Source organism: Ostrinia nubilalis, chromosome 20 (genome assembly GCF_963855985.1).
Source record: "Ostrinia nubilalis chromosome 20, ilOstNubi1.1, whole genome shotgun sequence".
NCBI classification, from domain to species: Eukaryota; Metazoa; Arthropoda; class Insecta; order Lepidoptera; family Crambidae; genus Ostrinia; species Ostrinia nubilalis.
Genome location: NC_087107.1, coordinates 13,834,722 through 13,855,733, shown reverse-complemented (window position 1 = coordinate 13,855,733; position 21,012 = coordinate 13,834,722). Strand labels below are relative to the sequence as shown.

The window sequence follows — 21,012 nt, the reverse complement described above, 5'->3', positions numbered from 1 at the left end:
ATAGCCGTGCTAAGTGGGTTTGTTATTTCTTTAGGAGGGGTGTAAAGATATTACAAAAGTAATGCTTCGAAATGTTGCTAGGTTCAAAGTTGAAAAAGAGAGAGTTTCAAATTGAGACAGCTATTTGGGTACAAAAGAAAAAACTATAAAATTAACGATCTAAGTAAATACAAAGTAATAATATTAGTGAGAAATGTTTACATTTACTAAATTCCTGAAATTTGGGTCATTTTTCGGAAGTTAAGACACCTGGCAACATTATCCTCCAAGCTCCAATGCCAAAACCAAAACAACCAAGAAAAAGGGAAAAGAACCTGTTTATTATCCTTTGCCGGCTTTGAATTACAATAATGAGATCGAAAACCTTCAGGCTGATGATGAAAACACATTTAACAAACTTTTTGTAAAGAAAACTTTGCAAGCTTTGACTAAAATCTTTCTGGAACAAAAAACGTGCCAAGTAAGGGTCGCAAATCGCACGGTCGTGGTCCTATATATTTTTTTTATTTTATCACCTGACATTTATATGCCAATGTTAATTAAATAAATTGCGAATACCTATACAAACAAACCTTATGTCCTTATAGATCGTAGTTTATATAGAAAATCGTTATTTATGATTTTTTTTAAAGATATTATGTACTTCAATTTCCTTTGGAGATTTCGTAAATCCTTTTTCCTTTCCTAAATTTTCAGTAAAATTAAAAAGAAAAAACATGTTTTTAATGACCCCTAAATTGAACACAAAATTTTTACTTACACTACATGCCATTGGGCTACCAGACTACATAATAATATTTACTACCTACTACTGCCTACTTTTTTCTCAGTTTTGCCCTAAAGTTACTGGAGGAAAATGCCGATAAACATTAAGTCCGGCTTATGTACAGTGTTCTATGTGTATTAAGTTTGAAATAAAGAAATAAAATATTTCGCACAATTCGAGAAACGGCCAAACAGCCACTAGAGCGATCTTAAGGGTTCCATTTCTCGAAGCTCTCAAGGAACCCGTCGATCTTCAAAGGATTGTGAGCTGACCTACTCCGTTCCTCGTCAATAACATCAAAGGAGCATTCCCAGTCTCGAGACGGCCGGGGGCAAATTATTTCGGTTAATTACGTAGATTACTTTGCTTGATAGAGTGAGAGTACAATTTGTAATATTTATGTATCAATTGACTGTTTGGGTCTAAAGCCCGGTCTGTGAGCACTAGAGGTGGGCGCCACGCCGGCGCGCCGCCGCCGCCGCGAATTTTTTCACGCCGCCGCCGCCGACGACCAGCTGTCGGCGCGCCGGTACTGATACTGTACCAACTATTTGCAATTTATTCCTCTCCTATACTGTACTTTCTGGATTTGTGTTTCGAACGCAGAACTAACTTTAATGTTTATTCTTTAATGCCATATAAATTGGTACACAAGGCGAACTTAATACCGTTGATATACTAATAAATTGATTGAATAACTTTATACTATCTATATTAACAGTTAATCTAGTACATTATTCAAGTTGCTGCTTGGTCTAGTAAATAATTGATCGCGAGAGGCGCCGGTCCGTCTTGCTGTCAAGAAAAAAATCGCCGCCTTGCGTCTGGCAGACAACCCACACTATTGGATTATACTTTAAGCGAATAACTCACACAGAGATTGGAAAATATGTCTCGGAATGCAAATAACAACCACAACCTCTGGAAGGCAACAAAGTACCTCCCTCAGTGTTCTCCGCCTATTAACTCCGGTAATACATGAGTGCGAACTGACGAGAAAAATCTCAAACCTTTGCTATATGACAAGCCGGTTTATTTAAACCTAACGACACGGATAATCCAAAAAATCCACAGTTCAATCCAAAAATAAGATCAAGTATTGGACTTGATCCGAGACTTGCAACTATGCCTGTCTTTGAGACCTGTTGATGATGATGATTCATCCGACCGATTTCGGTCATGGTGAACACTTCGACTTATCTGTCTTGGCGGCGCTGGTGCGTCCGAAGATGGCTTACATAGCCGATCTTCGTGGCAAACTCTTCGCACATTGAGAGTATGAGCACGCCGCCAACATAATTATAGCAAATGGCGGCAGATGGACGGGATTTACATCATCGCGTTTCGCGTCGAGTTCAGTTGTGCGCTGCTCCTTGAACTCGTGGATTCGCCTCTTCACAATCTCCCGCCATTCTAGGCGCTGTGCAGCCAAACCATCCCATTGTGATTTGAGAGGGCCTATTTTGCATCTTTTCATATGCTGCTTCTGGACATCTTTGTACCTGACTATCTGAGGAGTTGACCGCCATGTTTCCGCTTACCCGCAGAACCAAAGTGACTGACATAGCCCGCAGAATCGCTAAAATCAAGTTGCAGTAGCCGGGGCACATAGCTTTTAACAACCTGTGCCACTCCCGCCGTGACTCGAATAGCGGCCTCACGATACGTCTTGTCTGTTGCTACCACGAGCGTATCATCCGCGTAACGAATGACACCGGGCAGCCGAATATCGCGGATGGCCCAGTCGTAGCCGATGTTCCACAGGAGAGGCCCAAGGACCGAACCCTGTGGGACACCGCACGAAACTGGCCTCCCACCTAAGCCATTAGCCGTTGGAAATGTCACTTCTCTTCCCGCTAGGTAGGCACGAATTATAGCCTGAAGGTATAGAGGAACCCCATGATGTTTTAAGGCTTCCTCTATACAGCTATGGGGAAGGCTGTTAAACGCGTTGGCGATGTCTAGGGACACTGCCACAACGCTCCCCCCTCTTGCTACCTCCTTTTCCGCTATGTCCCTCAGTTCAGCTATAGCGTCAAGGGTTGACCTACCCCGGCGGAAACCGAATTGGTTAGGCGACAAATTCGGGCCTGTTCCATCTAAGTGTATTTTTAGACGGACAGCAATGACGCGCTCAAAAAGTTTTGCCGCCTCATCCAGCAGAACAATGGACCTGTATGCTGATGGGGAATCAGCCGGCCGGCCGTCTTTTCTCAGGAGGACGAGCTTCCCCGTTTTCCACACTCGCGGGAAGACTCCCTCCCTTAGGCACGCCGTTAACAGAGTGCGAAAGCGCGGCTCCATCCCGTTCTTAAGGGCAAGCACCCACGCCTTCCCCGGAATTCCATCGGGGCCAGGAGCGGTGTTCTTAGCTTGTAGGCGTAGGATAGCCGCCCCTAGCTCTCCTTCCGTGACATTGGGCGCATCCCCTGCATCTGTCTGTGCCACGCTGTATCTGACTGGCGGCGTAAAATCAGACCGGACTTCAGGGAAGAGGGCTGCGACAACTGTGCGAAGAAGGGTAGGATCCATGCTGGTGGTGAGTGGGGGAGCCCGTATGCGGAGCTTGTTCATAACCAGCTTATAGGGTCTCCCCCATGGATCCTGAATCAGGGTGGAGAGGAGCTCCTCCCAGTCGGCGTTTTTAGCCGCCCCTATCGCACCCTGAAGCTCTTTCTTTGCTTGTTGGTACTCCTCGTATAATCACATGGGCATCGCCGCGTCACACACGTGCGACATGGTCTCCCGGAACCACTCTGCCTGCCTTGTGGGGTCAAATTCCTCGGGGCCAGTCGCCCAACTTTCGACCAGTGACGCCAGTTTATGGCTCTCTCTGTCCAGGCGTTTCAGTGCCCATCTAGGGCCCATCATCTCAGTACACCTTGAGCTACTTGGGGTAAGCTGGAGAGGGGAGATATCGAAACGCACATATCTGTGTACAATGTGTTTGGAAAAGAAAGAATCCTGTACGTCTGCTTTCGCTGCGGCTTCAGCTGGGTTTAGCATAAATGACTACTCCATGAAATTAAAAAGTACCTTCCAGCACACTTCTACTACTTGCTGATGAAGTCTTATCTCAGTGACAGACAATTTTAAATCAAACTCCTTGACAAAATTTTCTCTTTTAGCTGCAGAGCTGGAGTTCCCCAGGACTCTATACTTGGTCCGGTACTCGATAACATTTACTAGTAAAGTAGCCCAGACACCAGAAAGCTGCGGCCTTCTTCAAATGTAACTGTGATCTTAAAGCGACTAGACTGTTGCAAAGTCAGCTAAATGCCACTAATGCTTGACTGACCAAGTGGCGTATGTAAGCAAGACCCGAAGTCTCACCATGTTATCATTTAAGACGTGAAACTTATCCCCTGGCCAATCTAAACCATGACATTACTGCAATCAGGTTGCATTAAAAACCTGGACCGTAGAATGACACGGAAAGACCATATTAATATAAATAAAACAGATCTGAACATAATATTCGACCGACAGTCAGCTAATCCAACATTAACTATGTGCCTCCAAAGAGTTCAAAAATACATGTTAAGGGTACTTTTATCGGCACATTGGTACGCTGGCCTTTAGGAAATACACGAAAACCTGATCTCAGCCAAGCCCGCTAATCAAATATCAAAGTATCTATGATCAAAAGAGCTAATTTACTAGGGTAAACCATTGCGGCAGTGGCTCTATCGTGTCAAACCCCAACCAACTGCAATCCACCTGATTAGTCTTGGCGAAAGATACTAAAAAGCCGATTTTTTTAAAAAATACCTAATAAATAAAGGTCAAACAAGGTCACGCCGCCGACGCCGCCGCCGCCGAAGTCAAAAAGTCGGCGCGCCGCCGCCGACCAATTTTATATCGGCGCCCACCTCTAGTGAGCACGTAGAATTTTGTCCAATGACCCCAAGCTACCCATCCTTATCGCTCGCGCGTAATTATTTTGCTGTCGCGCTCGCACACTCACTGCGGGCGCCCGTCGCACAGTCGTGACAGCTTGGGGTCATTGGACAAAATTCTACGTTCTCACAGACCAGACTATACAAGAAGAGAGCGTATCTACACTTTAAAGGCCCCCTGGGACTAAGGGTGTCTATGGGCGACGGTAATCACTTACCGTCAGGTGATCCGTCTGCTCGTTGGCCTCCTGTCCAATAAATAAAACTATTATTACTTACATGGTTTTATTTCGTGGTTAAAGGGTTGGAAACTTTTGACTGAGATGAACTGAATTCGACTCTTAGGCAGGACTCACCGAACACAGTTTAGTCAAGTCTTTCTTAGATTTCATCTACTTAATCGTCTGAAGGTAAACAATTCCAGTGTTAAGGAGTGGCCTTAATTCTTTTACCCTAAAAATATTACTGAAGAGATCTGTCTTAATTTGCTGATAGCTGAATCTAGGCGTGCGGGTTTCCCTCAATGCTGGCATCTACAGATGAAGTGGTCTGTGTTGCTAGAAAATGTTCATTTAACAGCGGAATGCTAGGATGATTAGTAAAATTAAAGGACTTACGCAAATACATTAATAATTATATTAATATTCCAGCTAATCTGGCGTTATGCTTCCTTTGAAGCCAAGATAATAATTTATAGAGAGTTCTTGAAATTGTTTTAAGAGAAAACGATGGCATAACTTATAACACAAAATTGTGTTACAAGTTTGTTTCAAAATTGTTACAATGTCACCAAAAACATAAATGACAAGCCTCGTTTCACAGCCATTTGCTCCACCCCTTACGGGATTCGAATCTAAGACCTGGTTTGTAGAGCTAATGGCTGTTTAAACCCAACTAGCTACTAGCACAGTTTACTATAGTCTTTTTCACGTAAGATGATCCGTATGACACTTCAAGGTTATCCATATTACGCATACTACATAATATGCAGAATATTTTTGAAAAAATATTTGTATTTTATTAGCAATATAATTAAAAAAAAATTAACTACTTGTCTTGAAATATGTAGTGAAATCTGAGTCTATTGATTATATTTTAATTAAATACGATGTAAAAATATTTTTTATTTAATGTACGCAATGTGTGAAACGGAATAGATTTAGTGCTGGGGTATTTGTTGTATAATCAAATCGATTATTTCCGCGGTTCATTAATCGATTGCAGTGAATACTTAGTTATTAAAAACATCACAAAAATCAACTGTATTTTTCGATTATTGACTTTAATAAACGCATTGAAAATAAATTAATAGTTTTTCATTTAAAGAAACAGAACCAGTACTTTTTAGGAATCGTTTTTTTGAACACGAACCATGAAATTTGAATATTATTAATAAAAAATTGTTACAATAATATTTGTAATTAAAAAAAACATGTTTTTTTGTTAAATAACACATATACAAAATATTTCTCTAAAAGTAGGTTTTACTAACTCTTCGAAAAAAATCGATAGATAAATCGCTATGGTTTAGTTATGTGACATCTCTAAATCTTTCAAACTCGAAACGTCATACGGATCATCTTAGGTGAAAAAGACTATAATAAGTTACGTATGTCTGACTAATTTTCAGATCCATTATATTATATGGTGAGTCAATCTTTCGTACCACATAAATAAATAATAAATAAATATCATTGGACATTTTACACTGCGCTTCTAGTCCCAAACTAAGCAAAGCTTGTACTATGGGTACTAGACAACGGATATAAAAATACTTAAATACTTTTTTTTGTAAATACATATTATACATAGAAAACACCTAGTCCAATACAAACAAATATGTTCATGCACACAAATGTTTGTACTGTGCGGGAATCGAACTACCTCCGGAATAGTAGTCCGTTTCGAACCACTACACCAAACGGCCGACAAACATATAAAGCAAATACGTAAATGATGATTATTTTTCTGACTCTACAGTCTCGTTAAAATACCAAACAAAAAATATTCCTCCAAACGTATGTTTTTGGTCGTCTTTTTTCCCTTAAAATAATAACAGAAATACAAAACAAGTTGTTACAAAAGAAGCCACACACAATTAGCATCCAAATGGCATGTAAATTCTTTCATTTCTGAGGGAAATTTTCAAAAGAGTATCGCAAAAACAATAGCCTCTAATTAAGGAATCACAATTAAGGAACGGAGCTCTCACATAATTAACAAGATGTCGAACAGCTGGAAAATTGATAATTTCAATGGAAATTACACTTATTGTTCCTTTTCTAATTAGATTCTGTATTAAAAAAAAGTGTCTTAATATGGCCACTGCTATTTGAAAGAAATGGAATGTCATAACATTAGATTTTGAGCATCATCATGTCACATGTTACAAAATTTACAAATATTATCAGATAGGTATTTCAGGTCTCCAAAAGAATTTAACAAGAGGTATTGTAAAACAATTAACACTTAACATCAGGTGCGATTGTAGTCAAATACATGACTTGTTGTGCATAAAAAAAATTAAATTTTTAGCACATACCTAATGCATTGACGTGTCAATGTTACAGACTCCACTGCTTTTCTATTTTCGAAGTAACTCAATTATGGATTCGTGCTAACAAAAGGTACATAAAATTATTAGATTTTAAACTTTCGCGTTCCATTTCAACTAAAAATTTTAGGTAAAATTCTCAATAACAAACGTCGCGTTAAGACCCGTGTCTTGCTATTTTAGTTACATAAAATTAGTTGTGGTGAATTCTCACTTCTTTATTTGATAAAGGCTATTCGATAGGATGTTTTTTTTTTCGTTGTGAGAGTAAACAATGCTATGAATTGTGGGACCCATTTCTATTTCACCGCTTTAAACGACAGCTATGTTCATTTTGCTTGATGTAACATTAACAAAACTCTGATGAATATTCATAACCCTTCTGATGGGCCGAGGGGTCGAAGCCGGAGCCGTGATGTACCGGGTCACTTGAGACCCCACCCTAATTTTGTTATGTCCATGCTCTTGCTGAGGTTTTAGCTAAAGCGTAAAATATTTTTAGGGACAACGGATCGTTTAGCGGTTTAAAATTGTGTTTTTTTTTTCGTGAAAGAATGAGAATTGGATAGAGATCTGAAACTTTTCTTCTTCACTCTAAAACCTTCCTATTGAGTACAAATTAAACTCATTTGGAAAGAAAATATTTTTTTATATCTTTCACCACATCGTCAAACTTTACAGCGTGTATTAAAACAGTTTTGTGACGTATCATCTATTATAATTATTTATTTAAGTTTATGCACATAATATTCTATGTATTTTGTATTATATTTATGTATTTATACACACACTTATTTATTCTCGTTTCAGCAGAAATTACCGGTTTTCCAGTGTCAAAGACAAGCGCGAATTTTTTATATATGAGGTGCTTATTGAAAGGTTCGATTACAGCTTCGTATGGTAACAAATTAACACCATAATCAGTACAGTAGAATCTCGATTATCCGGACTTCGATTATCCGGATATCCGATTATCCGGACTCATTCTTCATGGTTTCTAATTACCGATTCAGGATCTGGACCCATAAAAACCGAAGGCGCCGCCACCGTAACATGGTACGGACTAGAGATGGGTTATACTAGGTAAATTTGATACTAGGTGCACCTATTCCAAGTATTTATTAATACGTGATCCAAATACCTGTTCCACTTAGTACGTAGTAATTTACCATACTTGACGCGACTAGTGCGGACTAATCCACGTATTATGACTTTAAAATACAATTTTCTTTGAAAAGATCCACTCGTAGTCGTAGTATTAATAATGCAATTTGAAATTGAATAATAATGTTTTTGCTGGTTGTTGATTGATTGATATCCTCCCTTCATACTTCAACAGGCTTAGGACTGTCAACTTAAAAGTTGGCGTATTTAAAAGATATCAATTTCATAAAAATATTTACATAATTTTTTCTATTTTTTATTTATGCAATTATCACGGACGCGTGACAACAAACCAAAACAAACCTGTCGGAAGAATAAAAACTGGTTTTTTACCGGCTAGTCAACAAGGAGTGAGCTGGATGAGAGAGAACAAAAATTAAAATATTCAAAACCTTACCTGTGTACAAATAGAGTTTAAATTACGTAATACATCAAACACCTATTCCTATCTCACACCTGCCTGCGCTCAAATTTGTTTGTCAGACAGAGACGGAGTGAATCTCTACGTTCGCACATAAGCTTAGCGAGAAATACGCGGTGCGCGTAATACACGACTACGGATTATGCAATAATAACCTCTATTACTTTGAGGGTAGGGTCGGAAATCGTGTAATTTAAAAAATACTTAGTGAGAAATACGCGGTGTGCGTAATACACGACTACGGATTATGCAATAATAACCTCTATTACTTTGACGGTAGGGTCGGAAATCGTGTAATTTAAAAAATACTACGTGGATCAAGTATTTTAAAAATTGGAATAGGTGCCACTTAGTACTGTAAAATACCTAGTGTGTGGATCTGTTCTAGTAAATACGTCTCATCTCTAGTACGGACGTCTTTTTGGTTCATTGTTAAAAGAAATGGATGACCAATGGTCTAAAATTTAGATTTTTAGACTCTAAAATGATGTATTGAAAACCCTTTCTATTGTAAAAAGTTAATTATTGTTTGATTTTACTTTGAAATCGATTATCCGGATTTTCGATTATCCGAACCACCCCTGGTTTTAATTGATCCGGATAATCGGGATTCTACTGTATTTACATTTATGTGGAGGCTTATTAATTGTATGGTTAATATTATAAATAACTTTATACGAGTAGCTTGAACTACTTACTTTCTATTTATACTATCTTTCTTAATATTCATTGATTAGTTTACTCAAACCTACATATTCAAAAATGTGTGGAAGTAGTTTTTACAATTAAACAATGATACAGTACATTTATAATATAAAACATACACTCATAAATATTAATTCGTAACATTTTATCACTTACACTACAACTAACATTAGGTGCTGTAAATATTTAATGTCTGTCGTATATCATTATTTTATGAAGGCAATGAGTTGTTCTATTATTCTCTTTGACTGTGGTATAGCTAGTTCTGTCCCACTGTGCAAACAACACAGACGTCACACACTGGTAGTTACGCGCGCCAACTGGCGGAACTAATGATAGCGCACGAATTTGTTAGAGGTGTGATGTACTGGGCTTTTATCGGCTGGTTTCGAAGTTTTTCGCAATTTAAGCTACATTTTTGAGTTAAAAAGTATTTTTTTTCATTTGGCTATGGTATCGTTACCCGTGTTTTAGTGACAAATAATCGTTTTTCAGTTACCTATGCTGATATTAACAGCATGTGTGGTTTTAGAATTGAGAACCAAACCTACCTACATCACAATATTGAAGTCAAATCCAAAAATGCTTAATTCTCAAAAGGCTTACTTTCCGTTTACGCCATCCATAAGTAAAATCTATGTAATTGATTTTTACCTTTCTTCGATAATTTATTCTTTCTTTTTCATTTTTAACCACGGTTAGTGTATTCATAATCTCCAGAGACATCGTATCTAGGTCTTCCGTCAGTAAAGTTTATCCTTTCCGATGTCCTATTCCGATTCACCGTGCTATAAAATAATCTGCTATGCAATCTTTCTGTGATTATTCAATTCAATTTAAATTTATTTATCAATCTAGAAAACCAATTCCGTGCGTATTTGGTAAACAGAAGCTCGCGTCCACTGTCCAAACATTTGGCCACAGATGAGCTCGCGCGACACACGCGCCCCTGTCGAAACTAATGAGAGTTTGTGCGTGGATTATTGGGCCCGAGCGTTGCGGCTGCGGCCCACTGGGCTTTAGTTTACAATTTGCGCCCAAATCACACATAGTTGGGGTCAACCGGACGTATGTTATAACTTTACTTTAACGAGGAACTTGGGATTTCTCGAGGTCCCAAGTGAAGAAATAAACAACAACTTTGTAGTTTATGTTACTGGTATAATCTAGGTAATCTAGGTATGTTAAGTTTAACTGACTTGTGACTGAAAATCAATTGAAAACATAGTGGTGGAGCCACTGAGTTTTCAGTTAACTTGGTAAAATTTTTGAGGTAATGGTGACGTTTTCACAGCGCCAAATATTAATTAATCGGCGGTGTCTACTTTTCTTCATTAAATCACTTCATTGCCACATACATACATTGTTATACAAAATTTCTGTATGAATTCTCACTGTCCAAATACCGCGTCAGTTGCATCACAAAGGACCCACTGTGCGTCAAAACTAACGAGAATTTGTGCGCGCGCGATTTATTTCGCCGCTCCAGCCCAGTGGGCCGGCGTTTGATAACCTGGACACAATTTATACGCGAATTTTGCGGCGAAAGCTAAATAATACAGTAGTGGGTTGCTAATTAGGTGGAATTATATTTTGGGCTTGTGTGTTTTGTGAATTCTCTCCAAATAAATCATGTAAATGATTTGTTTAGACAGGTGTTGTATTTTCAAAGAGATCCCTTATTTAACTTCGAAAATCAGATACTATCGAACGATTGTTTTTTTAGTTACTAAAGTTGCCATTTAGATATTAAATTAATCATCGACTCTTACTTAAATCAGTAAAGTTTCTAACGATATTAATGAATATTTTTTCCTGTTGTTCTTTTCTAACATTTTTATTATCAACTGGTGTTACCTAACAAACTTTTTATATTCATAAAATACTTTGTAAGGTACCTTTCCAATTTATGCTTTGATAACATTTGAAGTTAATAATGCCTTGTGACCCGACGGACTTCTAAAAATATTGCCTCAACTTTATATTAGCCCGGGCATGTTTTTACTTCTCTGATTTTGTGGAGTTTGAACTGATTTTGTTATCATAGGTCTATATTCAACGAAATCTTCGTTTGGGTGCTATTAAATATGTATTTATTAGAATACCTTTCAATCGAGGCGGGGTTTGATGTTTTGATTTTATAAATGTATTATCCAGTGATCATGTTAATATTAATTTTAACCTTGTTTTAAAAGCTAATAAGCATGTGCGTTATTCTTTGTCCTATTTATAAATAAACTTGTATAAATATAAACCTAAGCTCTTTTGAATTACAAGTGAAAATTGATACCTTACACTATAAATAACTTGAAAAAATCTAACTGCCTAAGGCGGGAATCGATACCTTGTCAAAAAATTATTAACATCTCATTTTCTTTATTGGTTTTTGGGCTGTTAATATTGCAATAAGACATTATTTCTTGCTATCTATCTTAGTGACGGCGACCAATTTTTAACAAGGAAATCTTGTTCAAAATACCTAGGGTGATTGCTACAGTTATTGGCCCTTTAAGAGCGTTGTGTAAGTTAACTTGTGTAAAATGTAACAAAAACTCGACTTTTGTTTACTTTTTATATTTTATTATGAGAAAACAATATTGCTGCTATTTAAGCTAGTACCTATTTGGTGTTATATGATAAGAATTACAATGATAATTTTAAAAATATCAGAGATCACATTAAATTTAGCTATTGGCCCCAAAATCACAGTAATTGGCTCCTAGAAGTACAGTTATTAGCCACCGAAAAAAACCCATAAAAATCACTGAAACTTCACGCTTTGTAATCCTAACTCTTGTCTTTCCTTAAGATTAGCTAAGAATTCGTCATCAATATCACTCTTATCGATTTCTTCATCTATCTCATCATCGTCAGTAGGTACATTCAGTAACATTGTAACAATTGTGACAAAGATAACTGTCTCCTTCTTCTTCAGGAATATGCTGTTGCACAAGATTTATGAAAGACACGGTGACATTCAGAGCATACTAAAAGTCTATTTTTTATAAGCTTTTTGCAAATATTACAGATTTGATTGGATACAGATACATTATTCTTACTTTTTTTATTTTAGCAGTTTTTTTTTCTTCAGCTTTCCGTTTTCTGTCCTCTCTTTTATGTTCTGTTTCAATTTTCCGTTACCTTTTTTCTTTGTCGAGGATTTCTTTTTCTTTAGCTTTTTCTTCCAGAATCCTCTGATATTTCATCTCGTCGTTTTCGTTCGTCTACAAGTACCTATCTCATCTTCTTGGGTCCCAGTTTTAGGGTCTTTTGTCTCTCTTTCTTTATCTCTAGTTTGAAGTTCTCCTATTTCACTCAATGTTGATTCTTTCTCCCGACTTATAGGTTCAGGTTCATCTGTAACTTCCGCTTCCAATCCATTTTTCTTATAATAAATAGTCCCACAAACGATAGAGAATAAAAAAAATCATTGTTTTGCATTTCAGGTATTATTTTTGTTTTATTTTTTTAAACTGATTAAGTGTTTCTGTTCCAACTACTTATACCAACCTTAGTATACTGTGTTACCTACGGCATCTTGTAACAATCTAGGTAAAGTAAATCAATAAAAATAGTTATTGGCCGTGCATAAGTGTCAGTAATTGGCCCCCCAGCTAATTACTGATCCTAATAGGTTAGGACGTTAGCATTTTAATAGCAAATATTTAAGGGTTAAATGAACTTAATCTTGAATTAAAATACAATAAAAGTAAAATTTAATTATTGGCCACCCATGGCCAATAACTGAAATAAATTGAAACGTGGTATAGTTATTGGCCGGTCTAATTTTAAAGTTATTTTATTCCAAAACAAAGTTACTTAATCTATCTACCTAAGCTACCATTTATCTCTTTACAAAAAATCAGTAAAATTACTATAACAAGCAAAAACAATTAAATTACGAACAATATTCATAAATATTTACCTTAAAATTTTGACAAGCATGCGGCTACTCGGACGACTCGTTGTCGAAAGAAAGCTTCTGCTGTTTAGAGTGCCATCTGTTCTTACTCTGACATACTACATTGGACAGCGTATTGCTCAGAGAAAGTATTTGTGTCTCTTTTCCACTCTTAATAACGTACATATGCTTGTTTATTTTTATTTTAGCCAAGGTGGCCAATAACTATGTACAGGCCAATTACTATAGCAATCACCCTATATGAACTCTGTTTTTAAAGATAATTTATGTGTGTATTTCTGAGTACCTTTGTTTACCATGTACTAATTTAACTTCCTATATCTACATTACATTGACATAATATTTTATTTTTCCCTTTTCGAACATTGTTAAGTTTATTTTTGTATGATATAAAATAATGGTAAAGACAGTATTTAATCAAGAAAAATCACAAAATTAAAACATACTTTTTGTCCCACAGTGACAGCGCTCCGCGAGCACTGGGATGAGGCGAACGCTCGCGTGTTGCAACGCAAGGCACAGCTCGACGCCATGCTCGGCGACTCGCAGCGCTACGAGGCGCGGCGACGCGACGCCGACGCGTGGCTGGCACGCATGGAGGCCCGACTGGCGGCCATGGCGGCGCCGGGACACACCGCCGACGTGCTGGAAATGCAGCTGCGCGAGCAGAAGGTACGCTACAACACACACGAGGCGCTAGTAGCTGAGGCGGCTACACATAGAGACGAGACATTAATAGCTACGAGGCGACGCCGACAAGTGGCTGGCGTGCAATGGAGGCGAGACTGGCGGCCATGGCGGCGCCGGGACACACCGCCGACGTGCTGGAAATGCAGCTGCGCGAGCAGAAGGTATGCTGCATATAGACACGAGGCACTAGTAGCTAAGAGGCGCCGCCGCGACGCCCACACGTGGCTGGCGCACAATGGAGGCGAGACTGGCGGCCATGGCGGCGCCGGGGCACACCGCCGACGTGCTGGAGATGCAGCTGCGCGAGCAGAAGGTACGCTACATATAGAGACGAGACATTAATAGCTACGAGGCGACACCGACGCGTTGCAGTCGCGCATGGAAGTCCGACTGGCGGCCATGGCGGCGCCGGGACACACCGCCGACGTGCTGGAGATGCAGCTGCGCGAGCAGAAGGTACGCTACAACAGACACGAGGCACTAGTAACTTTGAGGCGCCGCCACGACGCCGACGCGTGTCTAGCGCGCATGCACACGAGGCATTAGTAGCTATGAAGAGGCGCCGTGACGCCGACGGCTGGCTGGCGCGCAAGGAGGCGAGACTGGCGACCATGGCGGCGCCGGGGCACACCGCCGACGTACTAGAGATGCAGCTGCGCGAGCAGAAGGTACGCTACACACAGACATGAGGCACTAGTAACTTTGAGGCGCCGCCACGACGCCGACGCGTGGCTGGCGCGCATGGAGGCCCGACTGGCGGCCATGGCGGCGCCGGGACACACCGCCGACGTGCTGGAGATGCAGCTGCGCGAGCAGAACGTACGCTACAACAGACACTAGCCACTAGTAGCTAGGAGGTGACGCCGACGCCTTTCTCGCGCATGGAGGCGAGACTGGCGGCTATGGCGGCGCCGGGACACACCGCCGACGTGCTGGAAATGCAGCTGCGCGAGCAGAAGGTACGCTACAGACACAAGCCACTAGCAGAACTATCAGACGATGGGCGCCACGTAACTGGTAGCGCGTTACAAACGCCGAGTCACCAGAACATCATTGAGTTCATTCAGTCTGTTCAGTTGAAGGAACCAAAAGTAGGCATGTTCATCTAATTGATGCAGTTAGAAATACCAAGCATGGGCCACGGCGTTTGAGATGTCGTTAAGCTAATAGAAACTATGGTTATTTAAGAGACCTTACTCAAAACCGATTTAAATCAAATAAATAAATAAATAAATAAAAAATTATTTATCTCTCACACACATAACATCAATTACATTGATATTTACATTTAAGATGTTACACAATATTTATATTTAATTAATTAAAATAATTTCAATATTGTAGAATTTAAAAAACGCCTTGGGTTCGGTAGATACTGTTACACCCTCTCATGATTCGTATTAGCAGAAATAATCAAATAATCCAATACATTTTTGCGATCCCGAAAGTAATTCAATATCCATTTCAAAGGCTGTCACTGAATATCACCAACTCCGCGTATTATTTCGTTACTTCGCCATGTCTGCCGCACACCGATGTTTTACTTTCCCGACCGATGGCGGAGTATATTCAATAGCCGTGTGTTTCCAGTCTGTCTGTACGCGGGCTAACAAGATAGCAAGAGACGGCTAGGAGAGCGGTAATGTGGAGTGACGGTACAGTCATCTACAAAAGTACTTGGTTAAAAAAGGAATAGATAGTTTGTGCAGCTTTTTAAAAAAAAAAGGATTTTTTTTGAATTACGATCGTGAACGTAACCTTCATTATTTCTTTACTTTACAAGAAGAACAAGGCTTGTTACGAAATGCGAGTGAACTACTAACAAGACCTTAGTATTGTACTGAAATCAGTGAAAAAATCCTTGAAATCAAAGCAAACAAAGAGTTTTTTAGTCCCGATTAGGTGATTGTAGGAATATTCCTTTATGTTCGAACACAAAAGAAAATTTATACAAGGAGACAAGGCAATTGAGGACGCCAAACAAGCAGAAAATATCGAGTAGGAGTTCAAAGCGAAGGGAATCTGCAAAGGTATTTAGCACATCGGTGGAAAAGTGCTTAGTTTAAATACGAAAGTGATGTTTTACCGATTCTGAAAAATAAACAATAGTATTTCAAGCAATTCTGCTTATTTGGAATGGCAATGTAACCCTTAAATGACTCGGTAAATAAAAAATGTAGAGCTACATAAAGACACACTTCTGTCGCCAACTGTACACATGTGTTCAACCGTCGGATCCCGTTTCCGTCTATCGTGCTTTATCCGGCTCGAAGGACCAATGATTTTAAATTGCGCTGAATCATGTGCGGTGATTGGATTATAGATTACTTGTTACCGTGATATACATATGTATTATTTTCTAAAGATTTTTTTGAGTTTATTTAGAAAAACTTGCTTAGTCATTCTCTAAAATTTTTGTCAAGTTTAAAATCGGATATCAAACTTCAAGATTCGCAAAATAATTTGAGTACATGTGAAGTGAAATAATTGGTATTTGATTTAAACCAAACAAAAGAAAGGAAAGAAAGAAATTATATATTTAGCTCAAAGACAACGCATGATTTAGTATATTCAATATTATTCAATCGTAAAGACAGTGACGTAATTATTGAACTCTCCAAGGTATTCTATACCTGCGCAACATTATCTGTTTAGTCTTAACTTTGAATTGAAATATCTCTTTATAATTAGTATTAAATCCTCGTTAACTTAATCTTAGATTAGACTACGTTAATTTATTCTGTTAGATTAGATTTAGATTGTATTATAACCCGTAAGAGGATCCTTAACCCTTAGGGCAAGGCGCCCCCTAAATACAGTTAACCCCTCGCGAGCTGTATCCGTATTGAATGACACATTGTCTAGGCAAGGCCCCGCTATCGTGTTATACGTCACACACTGCCTCGTTATACAGGGTGGTTAGGAGTTATAAAATTTGTGAGTGTATTTGTTACTCTTTCGCGCAAAAACTCCGAACTAATTTAGTTGAAACTTAACAGTATTATTGTTTAATATTAATATAGAGTCTTTTAACAAAATTTACTTTGTAAGTATTATTTAAATAGTCTGTACAAATAAATCAGGTGAGATACAGGCCAAGAGCTTCCTCGTTGTCGATAAAAAAAAAGAAATTTTGACTTTGACGAAATTCCGCGGGCGTAGGTTAAGTTATGTCTACCTCAGCGCTATCTATCCATTCTTTTCTGGGGCTCAAATTATCTCTATACTTACTTAATTTCATCAAAATCGAGCGATTAAAGCGGGAAAAAGCTAACAAAGTTACTTTTGCTTGATGTATACTTAATTTCATCAAAATCGAGCGATTTTGGCTTGAATAGGGTAACAAACAAAGTTAATTTTGCATGTTACAAATTCGTGGAATCAATAAGGCACGCTCGAGGCAACTTCTCGTAGACACCCTGTATATCCCAGTGCGAGTCGCGCCGCGAGGGGTGCACAGGTGGACTGAAATGGGGCGATAGTTGGAATGGCTTTCGGAAGAACGCTTTGATGTTATTCTTTTGTAATAATACCTCGAGAATCTTGCGATATTACTTCGCAAATTAAATTGAATACTTATGTGCATTAAAAATATATCTAAGTACAGCATTTATCATCTAGCTCCAATATAGAAATAGCTTGAGAGAACAAAACATACAATAGGAGTTATTCTTTTGAAAAAAAGCCGCCGACACTAAACTGTGGGTAATGGTGTGTAGAGTAGACTCCTTATGATTACAGGAAGAAAATTCATTCAAAGATATTTTCCAATTCAAATTCTCTACTAGTAGAGTTAGTGGTATTAGGGTTTTTTCAACGCACTTAGACACGTCCCAAATACAGCTTCTACCTGTGAAGAAGTCTGAATGACTTATCAAATGATTGCGAGTATACGTTTTAGCCTAGCCACAAACCATATACTATTTACCAGGGGTCAGGGTTTAATCAGTATGGACATAGAAAAGTGCGCATATTACACCGATTTGGTATCGACTGATTCTTTATAAAAAATAGAATCGGGCCCAACTATCGGCCGACTAAAACTCTGCAGTCTGCGGAGATTCTTACCAAGTATCCAAGGAACACAGACATCCCGTTTACTTTAAAACTCGAGGCAGCCATATCATTCACGATGCACCGTGGGGGAGCCATAACAGTTGCACAAATATTACAATGCAGAGAGCGTGTTAATAGCTATAGGGTGGCTTACAGTCTAAATAGAACAGCCAGTCCAAGCTTAATATTGTTGCTAGTCATATAACTCCTGGGACATATTGCTCGTAGAGACGCCATCAAAGTAGACCCATTGTTAATAATACCTAATTATGGGAGCAACTATAACTGAGGACCTAGGTAGAGTCATCAGGCTCATGGGGCAGAAAAGTTCTCGAGTTGCGATCACAATTTGGAAAACGTAGTGTGGGCAGGCCTCCCACTGGACTGACGATCTGGTGAAAGTCGCGGGAAGTAGGTAGATGATACCTAGATGCAGGCAGCGCTGGACCGGTCGTTGTGGAAATCCTGTGAAATTCCTTGGAGGAAAACTGTCCAGCTGTGGACGTCATTTCGCTAAGACTAACGAACGAACCCTGTGTAAATGATTGACTCTCATATTCTGAGGGCTTAGTGTGAGTTAACATTAAGAGTAGGCGCACAACGTTGATTTTTCGTCGGCCGATAGTTTAGTCGGGCAGTTGATCAGTATGGGCATGTATGGGAGTGCGCACACTACGCCGATTCGATTTGGCCGATTCTTCATACAAATTAAAATCGGGCACAACTATCGGCCAACTAAAAATCAACGGTGTGCGCCTACTCTAAACGTCGTCACTAGCGAGCGCTTTATAAAAATCTATGAAGATTTTAGTTCTTGAAAGTTTCGGCGCTGTACCAGGCCTGGCTCACTTCGCGCGGTACATCCGATAATTACCTACAGCGAAGCGCCCCGCCGGCGGGTGTTATATCAGTAGAGTGTCACGCGCGCGCCCGTCAGGACGCTGGCGTGCGTTGTAGTAGGTACCTAATTCTATGATCGAAGTATTATTTAAAAATGGACATAAAGAGAAAGAAATATTGTGCGGCGTTCGGGTGTTTAAATTCGAAAAGAAATCTACCGGATTTATCTTTTTTTTCGCTTCCCAAAGATGCTGGAAGGTATGTTTGCCATGTAGGTATTAATCAATAATTCTTAGGATAGTATAGGAACCTAACCTACCATGACTACTGCTCAGAATGCGTTCGTTCATTTCAGCCAAATGACGTCCACTACTGGACAAAGGCCTTTCCCAAGGTTTTCCATAATGAATGCGTACTTACCTACATACGTACCTCATTACATATAAGTAGATTAATTATTTTTTCACTAGACAGCAACCCTAACAGCGTAAGAAGAGTTCAGAGGCACGCGATAGAAAGAGACAAAACTTGTAGGTGAATAAAATTGTAGGTACGTAGTGCTGTGCGAGCTGAATTCCACTTTATCGCGTCGTAGCAAGACTCGCATTTATTTAAATCGTCTTGCGGAGTAATCCTTCTGTACCTGTACTATTACTTATTCTGTGGCTGTACAATCTGTCATAGATTTAATGTCACTTTTTTACGCACTCGACATTCGAATGCGTTTGACGTAAACTCACACTACGCCCCCTGATACAGAAATGGCACGATCAAAATCCTTGTTAATGAAATGGCTGCTAATTGTATGCTGTGGCGCTCAATTATCCAGGATTTATCGGTCTCGCCTAGCCTTTGACCTATGCAGGATATAACTAGTACTAACCCAGGCTGGTACAAATTACAATAATCTGGCGTATACTCATTACGGGATAGTTAGGGGGCGAAGTAATTTATTGGGGCAAATTTGAAACTGTAAGAAGATTGGGATTGGGAGTAAGCAGCTTAAAGTGAGGGTATTAAGATAAATAGGTTTAATTATACGTGTAATTTAAATTATTCCAAAACTAATTTGTTGAACCACTGTCGTAATTGTTTAATTATACATTACTGTTGATCCAAAGCCCTTGTTTGATATCCAGGTGAAATTAATAAACTAACTTATGCCTAAAAAGGACTTCAATATTCAGTGTTCTTATGAACAACTAGCTGTGCCTCGCGGTGTTACTCACGGTAAAATGTAGTCTATGTGTTAGTCCAAGGTGTCAGCTAACTCCATACCAAATTTTATTAAAATCGCTCTAGCCGTTTAGGTGTGAAGAAGTAACAAACATACACACAAAGTTTCGCCTTTATAATAATTATAATTTTAGTGTGATTAGTGTGATGTTTCCGTGTTACTAATTATCCATAAGATTTACTTATGTCTAATGTGTATTATATTTTATGGCAAATCATTAACTGTATGCTTATAACTTTTATATTATTATCTGTGCAGTATGTTTAGTATTGTTACTTAGGGCTGAAATTAAATTTCATTCCAATCAGCTAAAACAAATTAAATAAATAAGCATCCTCTGTCTTTGAATCCATTGATTAATCGGCGTGTAAACGGATAAGAGGGTGGCGAACCACCCCATTAATTTTCCCGTATTCTGTTCCACTTAACGGCTACAACCCTCAACGGTTAGGAAAGATCATAAAACGCTTAGCGACATCTATTGAGCATTCATGAATTAATATAAACGTTGGTTTAAGCACGTGGTTTCATACTAACGCCATCTCTTGGGGACTGTTACAAAATACATCATCGGGGTTGCTTAGCAAAAGTGTTACACAGCGCCATCTATTGGGTGGCGTTGGAATTAGTTCGCGCAGTGTTGGTGTCTGCTTTTATTTGTAGGGTTCCAGTTATGCGCGCAGTCTCTCATCAGTCTGCATCATTTCGTTACGGAGTAAAATAGTGATTTTTTCTTTAATTACGCTCGCCAGTCGGCG

General features: G+C 39.0%; 2 protein-coding genes across 2 annotated transcripts in view; both read left to right on the top strand.

The window, feature by feature from the left end:
- The window catches only part of LOC135081917 (microtubule-actin cross-linking factor 1, isoforms 1/2/3/4-like), a 214,601-nt gene extending 200,304 nt beyond the window's left edge, over positions 1-14,297 (top strand). The window contains exons 8-9 of the mRNA XM_063976699.1: positions 13,892-14,103; positions 14,154-14,297. Coding sequence (XP_063832769.1) covers positions 13,892-14,103; positions 14,154-14,297 — 356 coding nt within the window. The remainder of the gene's footprint in view (positions 1-13,891; positions 14,104-14,153) is intronic.
- A 705-nt stretch (positions 14,298-15,002) lies between these two features.
- LOC135081916 (dystrophin-like) overlaps positions 15,003-21,012 on the top strand; it is a 284,223-nt gene continuing 278,213 nt past the window's right edge. The window contains exon 1 of the mRNA XM_063976698.1: positions 15,003-15,080. Coding sequence (XP_063832768.1) covers positions 15,003-15,080 — 78 coding nt within the window. The remainder of the gene's footprint in view (positions 15,081-21,012) is intronic.